The 12,006-nt window shown below is 50.4% G+C and overlaps 4 protein-coding genes across 4 annotated transcripts; 2 read left to right on the plus strand and 2 right to left on the minus strand.

Moving 5' to 3' along the window:
- Positions 1 to 1,507: 1,507 nt before the first annotated feature.
- J7T55_000761 (uncharacterized protein) lies at positions 1,508 to 4,761 on the minus strand (the record flags this gene model as incomplete). The annotated part of the gene is made up of 7 exons (XM_053140012.1): positions 1,508 to 1,659; positions 1,756 to 1,855; positions 2,227 to 2,264; positions 2,400 to 2,554; positions 3,588 to 3,739; positions 3,845 to 4,403; positions 4,646 to 4,761. 7 exons carry the CDS (start codon positions 4,759 to 4,761, stop codon positions 1,508 to 1,510), a joined length of 1,272 nt encoding a protein of 423 aa, XP_052996414.1.
- Positions 4,762 to 7,267: 2,506 nt separating this feature from the next.
- On the plus strand, positions 7,268 to 7,591 carry J7T55_000762 (uncharacterized protein; the record flags this gene model as incomplete). Its single annotated transcript, XM_053140013.1, has 3 exons — positions 7,268 to 7,340; positions 7,401 to 7,411; positions 7,475 to 7,591. 3 exons carry the CDS (start codon positions 7,268 to 7,270, stop codon positions 7,589 to 7,591), a joined length of 201 nt encoding a protein of 66 aa, XP_052996415.1.
- A 227-nt stretch (positions 7,592 to 7,818) lies between these two features.
- J7T55_000763 (aldolase) lies at positions 7,819 to 9,174 on the minus strand (the record flags this gene model as incomplete). Its single annotated transcript, XM_053140014.1, has 5 exons — positions 7,819 to 7,982; positions 8,087 to 8,136; positions 8,204 to 8,698; positions 8,758 to 8,959; positions 9,018 to 9,174. 5 exons carry the CDS (start codon positions 9,172 to 9,174, stop codon positions 7,819 to 7,821), a joined length of 1,068 nt encoding a protein of 355 aa, XP_052996416.1.
- A 625-nt stretch (positions 9,175 to 9,799) lies between these two features.
- Positions 9,800 to 11,791, plus strand: J7T55_000764 (MFS general substrate transporter; the record flags this gene model as incomplete). Its single annotated transcript, XM_053140015.1, has 7 exons — positions 9,800 to 9,999; positions 10,065 to 10,200; positions 10,269 to 10,463; positions 10,515 to 10,826; positions 10,883 to 11,232; positions 11,302 to 11,381; positions 11,508 to 11,791. The coding sequence occupies 7 exons, from the start codon at positions 9,800 to 9,802 to the stop codon at positions 11,789 to 11,791; spliced, it is 1,557 nt and encodes a 518-aa protein (XP_052996417.1).
- Between the last annotated feature and the right edge of the window lie 215 nt (positions 11,792 to 12,006).

Genomic DNA, 12,006 nt, shown 5'->3' on the forward strand with positions numbered 1-12,006 from the left:
TGTCTTCGTCGACAATGTTGCCAGAAACTCCCTGTGAGGTACCATTTTGGTATTTACAGGGCTTTTCGATGGATTCCAGAGTCCGACAGTAGACACACAATCTATGTGGAGGCACCGCTTGAGACATTGTTCGGAAGGTGCTCATACCCCGCTTTAAGTGAGCGTGGTCGAGAGTGGCAGAAAAGTTGGAATTCGAGTTGCTTCCCCATGAGCGGCAAAACGAGGCTTCTACTTTTATTTCACCTCTCCAGTCGACATTCCTCTAGGCTTGAGGCATCCAATGAAGCGTTGCCACATTGGCGCGTGATAGACTTGGCGCAAAGTACGAGGCAAAAGGAGGCAGCCTCACGTAATACACCATCATGCATGACCACATGTAGGCAAACATTGGTGCCCAACACGAGTTCGCGAACCAATAATCCCGCCAAGGCTTTAATAACATCGCCGTGTGCCGCATATGGGTCGTCGTCTTTTCCTCTTCACATGGGGGAATGTCAGACCCAAGATTTTGCCTTTTCCAATCACCAAAACTGAGGCGTCAGTTTGGAAAGGCTGCTGTTAGCCTTAAATAAGCACATTAAATCTCCTCATTTTTATATCAACAAGGACCCATGTAAGCGGTCCCTCGAGCCGAACGTTATTTCCCATTCCCACAAACCCTTCTCTGGGGTACTAGCCCCGTGATCTACGCACCGGCTTTCATGACTATTGCATGTTCTGAATACAATTCACGGTGTTGGGTACCATTTCAACCACTTCTAATTGAGCGATAATATCATTTCAGCACTAAAGTACGTGACACAATCCAAACAACTCAGCTTCTAAGAACTAAGAAGAGACAAAAGAGAACAGAATGTGCTTGAAAATTGTCACGCAGCGTAAATTCAGCTGCGGGCACGCTGATGGTCAACCCACCACTAACGTACAGCATTTCCCTGGGGGTAGCTGCAAAACTCCAGTCGTGCAGAGTGCTATCAAGGTTGGCTCGGTGAAGTGTTTAAGTTGCTCTAGGGCTCAGCCTGCAACAGTGGCCACTAGAAGCAGGGGTACTAGTAGGACTCGGACTGGTGCTAAATCAAAGTCTTCGAAACAACGACGGAAAAAGGCCGACTAAAGGGAGACGGTAAAACTCGATACAATATTAAGGATCATCGGCTCATGTATTTCTTCGCAGAAACAGACAGTTTATAAATACAATGGGACTTTACTAAATGTCTCCAGTCGGCCGGGTCCTGGCCTAAGGTGCCGGTCCATGGGCCGGGAGCCGCTAGGCCCGAAACAGTCTCACTGTGGGAATAGTAACAGCTACGCAGTAGGCACAGCAGGATATGGTGGCAGGCAGATGTCTGAGATACATGCGCTGGCGTTGTAACATGTACGAAGGAAGGCACGTGGAAGGGTATGGGACACAGTTTCAGATACTCCCTGGCGCCCTTCTGTCTGTGCTCTCAGTAGGCCTTGAGAGGAGGAGTTAGGATGCCCTTATATTGCACAGTTAATCCAGCTACTACCGCCCTATGAAGGGATTCTGAGCAGGTGGTGAGTTGGGAGCTGGCTGCTGAGTTGGGACAGGGGTTGGGACCATAGCAGATGCAGGTGGCGGCACGGTGGTAGGAACTTTCTGCTTCTGGGCGTTGACGAGCGGGAAAGGCTTGGTCTCTAGAGCCAATTCTGATATTTGGCGCCAAATTGCTGCCTGGTGCTAAATTAAGTGGGCGCTGTATGGTGCCACCTTTGGCGCCAAACCACACAAACCAGTATCAATCTTCACCATTGTATAAGAGGAGGCAAGCTGGGCGTCAAGCTGAGCGTCAAGCGTGGTATTGCCGCCTCTCTCCTTTATGCTGCCATTTGCCTGTGTATCTCATTTTTAGCTTATCTTGCTTATGCTTTGGTTGCCTTGCCGATCAAATATGTCACCTCCTTATTTCTCAGGTGTCTTCCTAGATAAAACAATAATTATTTCTATTATCTTATCCACACTTTATTCTTTGAACCACATGCGTGGCCTGTCTGCAACTATGGCGTAGCATTCAGCAATCTGAAAGGCCTGTGTCCGATGTGTTAGAAGTATTTTTATGGTGATTCCACAAATATTGAGACGTTGGTGTTCCTCCGAAAAGAGGACGTACTATTAGGAAGCATTAGAGACATGACTAATACTCTGAAGTAGATAGCAAGAAACACCGTCTTCCATACTATACAAAGGGGCCATAACCTACGTACACAATTGGGGAAAGCCCGTTGACCCAAGACCTTTTCCGCTCAGGAGAAAGAAAGACCCTACTTGTTGTTAGACCATGGCAGACGCATCTTCGACTTCCTCATCGTCCTGGTCGGTGTGACCGGATTTCCAGACGGTGGTTGAGGAACACTTGGCCCTGCCGCTTGGATCTCACTTGTTTGTCCAGATCTCTTCTCTGGAGCGCCATTCTCCACCTCGGGAGCTGCTTCTCGATCTACCTTAGCCTTCGTCTCCACCATCTTCTTTTCAAAATCAGCCAACTCCTTCTCCGCTTCAACAAGCCTCTCCTTAGCTATTTGCACCTGCTCACTGTCACCATCCACCTTCTCCAAATTCTTCTGCAAACTTTGTATTTTACGCCTCCTCTTATTTATTTACTTTTGAGTCTCAGTTATGAAGTCATTGGCCTTGGATAACTCTTCCGATCCTATAGTTTTCCGTGACCTGGAAGTCTGTACTTTTGACTCCTGCATTATTCTCTGCACCTCGAAAACTCTCTGAAGGCCTTCCTTTACTTTGTTACTTATCTCTTTCTTCTGATCGCTTACTGCAGCGCAAACTTGCGCCCTCAGCGCGATCTTGTAGTAACAATGAAGCTCCGATGATGTAATCGAGCTGTACATCTTCGAAGCCCCCTAGCCTACGTGCCTCTTCTTCAGATATGAAATCTTTTAGGGAAAGACTTAATTTACATCCAATAGGCATTTCGTCGTGACCGATACACATCTGGCCTCGAAGGTTAGTATCGGGACGATTGCGACGAATTAACGACTAGGAAATCGCTACACCTGATGGTCAACCGTTGTAACTCGGGTCCACTCGTTGGTTTCCTCATCAAACTTAGCCGTCCATATGGAAAACTAGGCCCATTGCCCGCCTTTATAAATATCATTTAAACTTAGACCAACAACAGTTCGAATTGCGCTTTTTATCCCCTTGATATATTGCGTAGCCCTCTGTGGCAATTTTAAATTACTTTGAGAACATGCTACTTCAACTACCAGACCAGCTTTCTCGCTATCGTCGTAAGTAAAAGAAAGATCTGGTTCCAGTCAGTCCTCACGATTAACGTCGACGCGAGTAGCTAGAGTATTTTCTCTATCCGGCTCGCAATCCTCTTTATCTCTTCCGCAGTGCTATCGACCGTGCATTGTTGTCCTTTCTCGACCTCCCCATACCACTAAACAATCTGGTCACTTAGCTTCCCAGCCATCCGTTCATAGAAGTGAGACGGCATATGAATCACGAACTGTCGTTCCTTTTTTGCAAGGGCGACGGATGTAGTCAAAGCTATTACTATTAAGCAAAATCGCCGCACATCAGTGAGAATCAGTAAACTTACCGGACTCTGTGCTTGACATAGTCATCCAACGTTTCGATCTTCTGAGCCTTCTTTTTCGAACCCTTCCCCCCTGATCTTTCTTCTTCACAAATCTCCTCTTCCGAACTCTCCTCTTCCGAATTCTCTTCCTCCGAATTCTCCTCCTCCAATCCCTGCTTTTCCAATCTCTCCTTTTCCAACCTTTTCTCTTCCAATCCTTCCTCCTTCACTTTCTCTAACAACAACTTCTAGCCGGCCCGATGAAGTTTCCGTTCAACGAGGTACTTCCCACGTGGCCCGCCTTTCTCAACCTTGTACTCGCCACGCCTGACTTCCTTAATAAGTTTCAGCACGTTGTTTGCATCCCTTTTATCTACCGCTCGGGCAGAAGCCCGAGCACTGCTCTGATCGGGTGCCAGACTGCCGGTCCTGCTGTGAGAAGCCTCGCAGGAGATCAGGCAAGAAAGCTCTTCCGAATCGTAATCGGTCTTTGGGTCAAGGGCCGCCCTAGTGTCTTCTGAGACCGATGATGGCGGGCTGGGCGGAGCTGAAGGTGACGGGACTTCCGAAAGGACGGCGGGTCCGGGCTTGGCGACCCTGATGGGAGTATGGCGCTCCGGTAGCTCTAGATCCGGGCGCTTGCTTGGACACCGGGTGGTCGTCGGCGAAGAAGGTGCTGAGGTCGAAGCCTTCCGCTTGGAAGAAGTAGGATCCGGTGTCAAGGGCGTGGACTGCACGCGCCGCGGGGGGATTCTGAAGAGATGCCTGACTCCAGTAATGGGCCGGACGACGCGGGAGATGCTCTCACGCCTCTTATTTGTTGGCATTATCAGGGGCCTGGCATTTCAGCATATGTGAGTCCGTTGGGCTTGTAGGGGTCTCAAGTACCATTGAAGTTGAGCATAGTGGAAGACCTGTATAAATTAAGCAGGGTTGAGACCCGAGAAAGCCATGATTGGAAACAGCTTGTTCTTCCTTTGCATGACATCGCATCCATCCTGCCCCCGGGGAAACAACAACAGGACGGTTCGCATGCCTTACCTTCTGCATATAATGCCTGGCTGCAAGACGAGTATCACACTACAGGGCCGATAGCACGGCGACATGGCCTCGGCACTATCGTCCCTACAAAGGCGAATGCGTCGAGCCGGTTATGTGAGTAGCACTTGCGAACTCTCCCATCCTGCTTGACCATTTGGAGCTCAGTTCACCACGGAGGCCCTCTTGTGCTGGCTGGCCGGTTGCTCTACGCCAACTGGGGGCTCCGAATTCGATATCGCAGACCGACTTTGGGCCGACGGTAGAGGAACAGACAGGTAGCAAGTACCATGTAACCCCACCCGGCAGGACACCTATACTATTTAACTACCTGCCTTCTATGATCTTGCTCCTACTGGGGCTTATATGGGCGGGCTGAAGCTGCCAGTGGGTGTTGCCACATTAATGGTGGGTGGTGTGATACTTGTGGCAGCAGGCATTCTGGGGACCATGCGGCCGGCCAGCTATCCGTGGCGCTAGTGAGACAACCTCCGCGTCATGCAAGTGGGAAAAAAGGATGCCCAGTGGTGACAGTAACAACTCTCTATAATACACACTGTGAGGACGTTGACGGTGTACACGGTACTCTCCCGACCTGTCCTCCGTTTCCCATTTCTGCGAACCGGGGTACGCACTCTGGGAAACCCGACGGAGAGGTACATGAGAACCCCAAAAAGGTACCAAAAGAGAAGGCGATTGTCGCCGGGAATTGAGCCCGACGTGGGGGTCGAACCCACAACCTTGAGATTTATCTCTGTCAGAATCGTGAGGTTCTTTAAGAGTCTCACGCTCTACCGATTGAGCTAGCCGGGCGTCTGTTAGACGCCAGTCGTTGAAAACCTGGTTCTGGCGGGACATTATGTCAGCAAAACATTTTCATTGTTGGTTTTCCACTGCTTAGGGCATCGCCTTCTGCTGCTGGAAACCGTCTCACAACAGGTTGTGTAATCGCTGGAGGGCCATCGGTGGAATATCAGGAACATTGTCGCCGTGCGCTAGATGAATCATGTGGCCGTTCATCCGACGCGCTGGAGGGTCATTTGGCTTCGTGTGGGCCAGGACAAAAGGCCCTGCGACTTGCCCGCGTGTGTTTCGAATGGAGGTCGGTTGACGCGTCTCAGAGACGAAAAGACATGTGTTCGCTGGTCGACGACGGAATTTCGTCGACAAAGAGGTCGAGTATCGATCGAGTTCCGGTTGCATTGCACCCAGGCGTGTCGCGCATGAGCTGGGTGCCCAAAGTCTCCAAGCTGCAGCACGCGCTGCGTGGGTGAGCTCCAATGCGACTGGCCCCTCGCGAGGAATCCGCGCGGCATCATCTCGGACGTAGGTGACACATGGTGACAACGTGTGGTGGAATTTATGGAGCAAGAAGAAATTGGTCCCAAAAGTTGAGGATAACGGTTGGAACCAGCGGCAGTGTTTGAGGCAAGGGCACGAAGGGAAGGAGCCGCTTTACAACCGTCACACCATTTCGAGACGTCGCTTTAAACGGACACTGCCGTCAACAAAACCGAGCGCCATTAATTTACTTATCATCTTCAATTCCACCCCTTATGGCAGATGCACATGCACTCAGTCTTGAATATAGTGTTAGGGTTGTGTCTCGAAACATCAATTACTTTGCGAGTGGGGAGTTGATGATCACACAGCCGCTTGCACGCAGTAACATACATAAGAGTTTCGGTGGTCATGTACGTTATCACAAAAGTAAGATATTTTAAGCCACCAAGATCCAGGGATACCGACAACAGGAATTTTGAATTTTGAAGAAGTCTGCAAATTGTATAATACCTTAGCGCTTCCTTTGCTGCTTGGCCCCAGCTGCCTCAAGCTTGAGTCCTTCGTGATCACGAATTTCAGCAACCAAGAGAGACCACAATCCGCCCACTCATATGCAATGGACTTCATTGTTTTAATAAGAGGTTGAAATCAGGACAGAGCACCTAGTCAGAGGGGCGATTTACGATTTGATGAGGACTTGAACCTCAGGCACCCGAGCACTTGAAGCTAAAGCACTTGGAATTCATTTTGGAAGTAAGGCGGCTAGGACATCATAATCATTGGATGTACGATGCAGATCTAGCTGCCCTAGATTTCTAAAATCTCTGGCATTTGAAACTTATTTGTAATTATTGACAGGGTTTCGTGGGATGTTAATGTCCTCCTCTGACATCAAAGCCAGAGAACGTCTCGATTGAGGAAATGTCCGCACAGCGTAACGACCCCTGAGAACAGCTCCAATATATCCCGAATCCGGCCTTCACGATTACAATACCGATTGACCATTTGCCCTAGGTATTGTAAGTTGAATCCGCATCCTCACCACGTTCAAGCAGACGGATCATATCATGATTACCTGAATCATGTACACCAATCAGTTGTTTGCAGGCCCATACCAACTTCGGATCAGCCGACGTCAAATCAAAGCTCTCCCACTTCTATGGAGCAAAAGGGGTCGGAATAACGCGTAAAAGATTACCAGTATGTTCTACTTCATTACGCATGACTAATGTCGATCAAATCTCAGGATACATAAGTGACAAGGAGTACTTTCGAACCAGATTCAAAATGAGACAAAGTCCATCATATCGGAAAATAAAAACAGCAATCCACATCGATCCCAACACCACAAGTCGGGCTTCACATCGACGAGACGCAAAATGCAATTTCACGCCCTGATCCTCCTGTTCTCCGCGACTGGTGCGCTTGCCGCGCCGCGCATCTTGGGCTGTCGTATGTCCAATGGATCTTTGAACCCGAGTGGAAACATTTGTACCGCTGCCGGTGGTACAGTTGCGGGCACGGTAAGAATACATCCATGCCTGTCCCTATCAAAATAACAACGCATGCTGACGAAGGCTATCCAGGGGAAATGCTGTACCAATGGACCTGAGGGTGAGGCAGTTACGGAAGCCCGCTTCGTAAGCGGCTGCAACGACAATGGTGGCGGCGTCGGCCCAAATGAGGTTTTCGGAGGCTGTTAGAAATCGCTTGTCTTCTTTTAAACACATCTAGTGCCTTCAAGCATTTTTTCAAGCGAGTTGATTCATGCATGCCACGTAAAGTCATGAATCAATCTGTATTTATCACGATACCCCTTAGGATGATAGACACGGTCACTTGCGTGATCTCGATATCAACGAGTTGTCAACCAGAACGCAATATCCAACAGTCACTCGTCCCGTGTCTGCAGCTGTGAAATTCACTCAACCTACAGCACAAGGTCGAGAGACTTCATTGTCGCTTTTATCTCAGCCTCGGGGATGATCTGGAGGTTCGCTGTGACTAATGCCTGCGCAATCTCCTCGATCTCGACCAGTCGAGGCTTTGGCATCGGGGGCCGCATCACAGGCGTCTTGATGAGGCCACGGAGCCCTAGTACTCGTCAATTACCTTCCGTAGGTCCCGAAGTGATACACTCTAGACCATTCTAAAGCACAAATATCGGGGAACTGTAGCAGGAGAAAAATGGTACTTACAAACCGCTGTCTTGTAACGAACATGAAGGCGGCCGATATCGTCAAAGATGCTGCATCGTCAATAAGTAAGCCGCCAATTTCTTCGACCACTGCAGAGATGAACGGACTTGAACTCACCACTGCTGAAGTTCGGCAAGGCCCCCATCCTCCCATAGATCAGTCGCCGCCTTCCAGTCCCCCTTCCGCCAAGCCTTGAGATGCTCCATCATAGGCTCAAGCGCATAGTTCCAGGCACCAGACGACGTGCCATCAAACATCCTGTCGGCATGATTCTCATGCATGTAGTGCCCGACAGCAGCCAGGATGTTGACGGGTCTCGAGTAACCTTGCAAGAAGCGGGCGATCTTGCGGTAGCCGTCAAAGTTGTACGTCATCTTCCAGCCAACAATGTTTGGGCACGCGTCCAGGATGGCCTTGGTGGTCTTGATGGGTAGGCCCTGGCCGAAAGGGATTGAGTACCGGCCAACGGGGTGGATGATGATTGGCAGGGGCACGGCGGCCGAGACGTCCTTGATGATATCGCTGAAAATTTCCGGGTATTTGTCTGAGTCCCAGATGGCGACGATGTCACCGGCACCAATCGGAGGGAAGATGAACAGGCCGTCGGCGCCACTAAGACCATCTTGTGAGTCGGGAAAGCAGTATAAAGATGAGGTAAGGTGAAGACTTACAGCGCCTGGGCGTCTTTGGCTGTCTCAATATAGCCCTTGGTATGAACATGAACTACACCAGCCATGACTGGGCATCTTCCAGCGGCTTCTTCGACACATATCTGAAGTACTTTGTTTCGCTCATCCCGCTCGAGAGTGAAGAGCTCCCCTGCTTCCGGGTTGGCAATGATGGCGATCCCCTGTTCCAGGTACTCATCCTGCACTGTGGGTATCTACGTCAGCTATTGATTTGGGATGGGAAACATCTCGATGAAACTTACTGAAGCGACGGATAAAGCTTCGATACCCGTCATAGTCTATTGTGTAAGGATCATCATGCAGGAAGGGAACCACGGGTGTGAAGAAGAGCCTCTTGAATTTCTCGGGGTCAATGGCAGTATTGCCTCTATCGGCTCCATTGTTCCCGTTTGTAGCCATGGCTTCCCTCTAGATGTGAGTTTCCTCAACCGCTGTGATGTATAATAATCTTAACCTCTTCCAAGAAGTCTCTGGTGAGATGTCCTGGTCAACAAATGAAGACGATGAGAGCCTGGCTCTAGTTGTTGCGGATAATCCGATACTTCAGCGGCGAATCTGAGGGAAGTCCGGATCTGCAGAATGCTGACGTCGACTATTCCATTAAAAGGCACTGTTATCACCAGAGACCATTGTACTGCTCCTCTCAGGGGCGTGCCTGCTGGCTTACATCTACGTAGCGCTGAGTTCTCACCCCTCACCTCGGGATGTCCGCCCGGCCCGGCACTTTCAGCGTCACATAGTCAAGCGCGCCCGACCTAACGGCCAATATGATTCCTTGATCTGTTTTAGGAAGTTCGGTTCGGTAGCTGATGTTTTAGGAAGTTCGGTTCGGTAGCTGATGTTGTGCCCAGGTCCTGGTTGTTGCAGGAAACATTTGCCTTTTCCAATGTCAAACATACCGCTGGAGGCTTAGACCTACCTGAATTTCAACAACATCAGTCTGTATTATATTGAAATTACGGGCACAGATGTAACTGTTGAGTCCAGACAGATTTATTTCCTAGTTTCAAAAGACAATATTATTATGGCTACCATGGAAAAGCGTGATTCCGTGGAGCTCGTCGAGAATGGCTCGGTTCTCGCAACGGGAGGCGGTACCGCAGAGATCATGCAGAATCCAGACGATCCCATGACATGGAGTTGGCTCCAGAAACACAGTATTCTGGCTTGTATCTCCTTACTCGGCGGAATTGGTACCTATGCTGGTTTATTCATTGTTCCCGCGTGAGTGGCATTCATTGCTCCGTCGACCGGCTTTAAAGGATTGCTGAAAGCCCGTTATTTTACAGTTACGGCTTAATGTCCATGCAATTCCAAAAGTCCGTCACAGAAGTCTCATATCTGGTCGGGATCTACATATTGGTGCTCGGTGCCGGGCCTCTGATTTGGAACCCCTTCGCGCAGACCCATGGCCGGAGACCTGTGGTAAGTTCTGTTCCTGGTGCCTATCTCCAGGGAAAGGTTCATGAGCACCGACTGAAAAGTTCGAATAGTATATCGCATCAACAGCAGTGGCACTTGGAGGCGCCATCTGGGGTGCTTGTGCGCGGTCATACGGGTCCATGGCTGGTGCTCGTGTTCTTCTAGCATTCGGTCTAAGCGCCGTGCATGCGCTCGGAGGTATCACTGTCGCAGACATATTTCCCAGGGAAGTGAGAGGTGAGAAGATAGGATGGTGGACACTCCTGGTATGCTTAAATCTCTGCCAGCTTCCTCGCACGGCGTAGTGACAACGGTAGACTACACTGGGACCATTCCTGGGGCCCATTCTCGCTGCGTACATCGTCCAGGGCACGGGCAACTGGTATTGGATATTCGGACATCTCGCCATCGCTTTGGGTGTGATTTTGATCTATATGTTTGTCCTGCGCATTGGCCACCTTTGCGAATACTTAAAGGCTTACAAGGTAAACAGCATCTTGTTCGTCCCAGAGACCCTGTATTTCCAGGGCAATATCCAAGAACAACACCGAGCGCGGAGGCTCACGATCAGACTCAAGCCGTTCAAACACGCCGAAGTCCCAAAATGGTCCACAGCCTTCTTTAGACCCGTATGTGTCCACTGACCCCCGAGCTCAACGACCCGACTAACATCACCCGTTCCCAGCTCATCATGCTCCGCTACCCAGCATGTTGGCTCCCCGCCTTCTGGTTCGCATGGACGTTCTCGTGGTCCGTCGGTATTGGCACCATCATCACCATCCTGTTTCGGCGAAACTACCACCTCACGGCGCCCAATGTCAATCTCGTCTACATCGCGCCTCTCGTCGGAGCAGTACTGGGCGAGCTGGCCGGGGGTCCCTTCAGCGACTTTGTGGTGCAGCAGACGACGAGACGGAACCAGGGGCAGAGGCGCCCAGAGATGCGGCTTCATGCCATGTATCCGGCTCTCGTTTGTATAGTCGTTGGGCTTGTTGTGTTTGGGGTGACACTGCAACAGGAGAGACACTACATCATGTGAGCGAGGCTCTATCCCCAGGCGTTAGGCTTTTCTTCGTACTAATTGCGCCTGTACGCTACCCCAAGACCGCTGGTAGGACTCGGAATTTTCATCTTCGGGATGCAGGCCTCCACGACTGTTGTCTTCACGTACCCAGTCGATTGCTGTAAGCTCCCAGCTACGAACTGCACCTCCATCCCTTTATCTTTCTCATACCCCATGCTTGTCTCTCATTCTTTCTCTCCCACCTAGCCTGTTATTTGAAACCAAGATCTCTGATTAATCCAACCAGACCTCGCCCAAGGCGCCGACGCTCTAGCCCTGATCGGCGGCCTGAAGAACGTAGTCTCCTTCGCGATCCCCTTCTATATCAACCCCATGGTGGACTCGATCGGGATACAAACTACCTTCGTCGCGATGGCCGTGATCAGCCTGGGGCTATATTTCGTCTTCGTCTTCCCGCTCATCTTCTGCGGGGAACGCCTACGTGAGTGGGCCGGCCAGCCGGGCTGGAATCGGTCCATGGTCCGGCCACCGGCTGCTGGGGTCGATGTAAATGAGGGGCGGGCGCGTTGATTAAGAAATTACTTGCTGGCTCCGAGCGGAGCCTCGGTTCCTTAGTTCCCCGAGGGCATGGTAGGAGCAATTATCTTGATCTAGATACACCTGTTGAGAATTTGAATCGCGTTGTATAGAAAGTGCCATTTTTGAAGGCACATACGCTGTTAGGAAGCACTGGGACACTGATATCGCAGCCCGTTTTGATGAGCTTGATTCATTTGTGAAGCCGA

The sequence above is a fragment of the Diaporthe amygdali genome (genome assembly GCF_026229845.1).
Source record: "Diaporthe amygdali strain CAA958 chromosome Unknown NODE_6_length_1560011_cov_65_102424, whole genome shotgun sequence".
In the NCBI taxonomy this organism is placed as follows: Eukaryota; Fungi; Ascomycota; class Sordariomycetes; order Diaporthales; family Diaporthaceae; genus Diaporthe; species Diaporthe amygdali.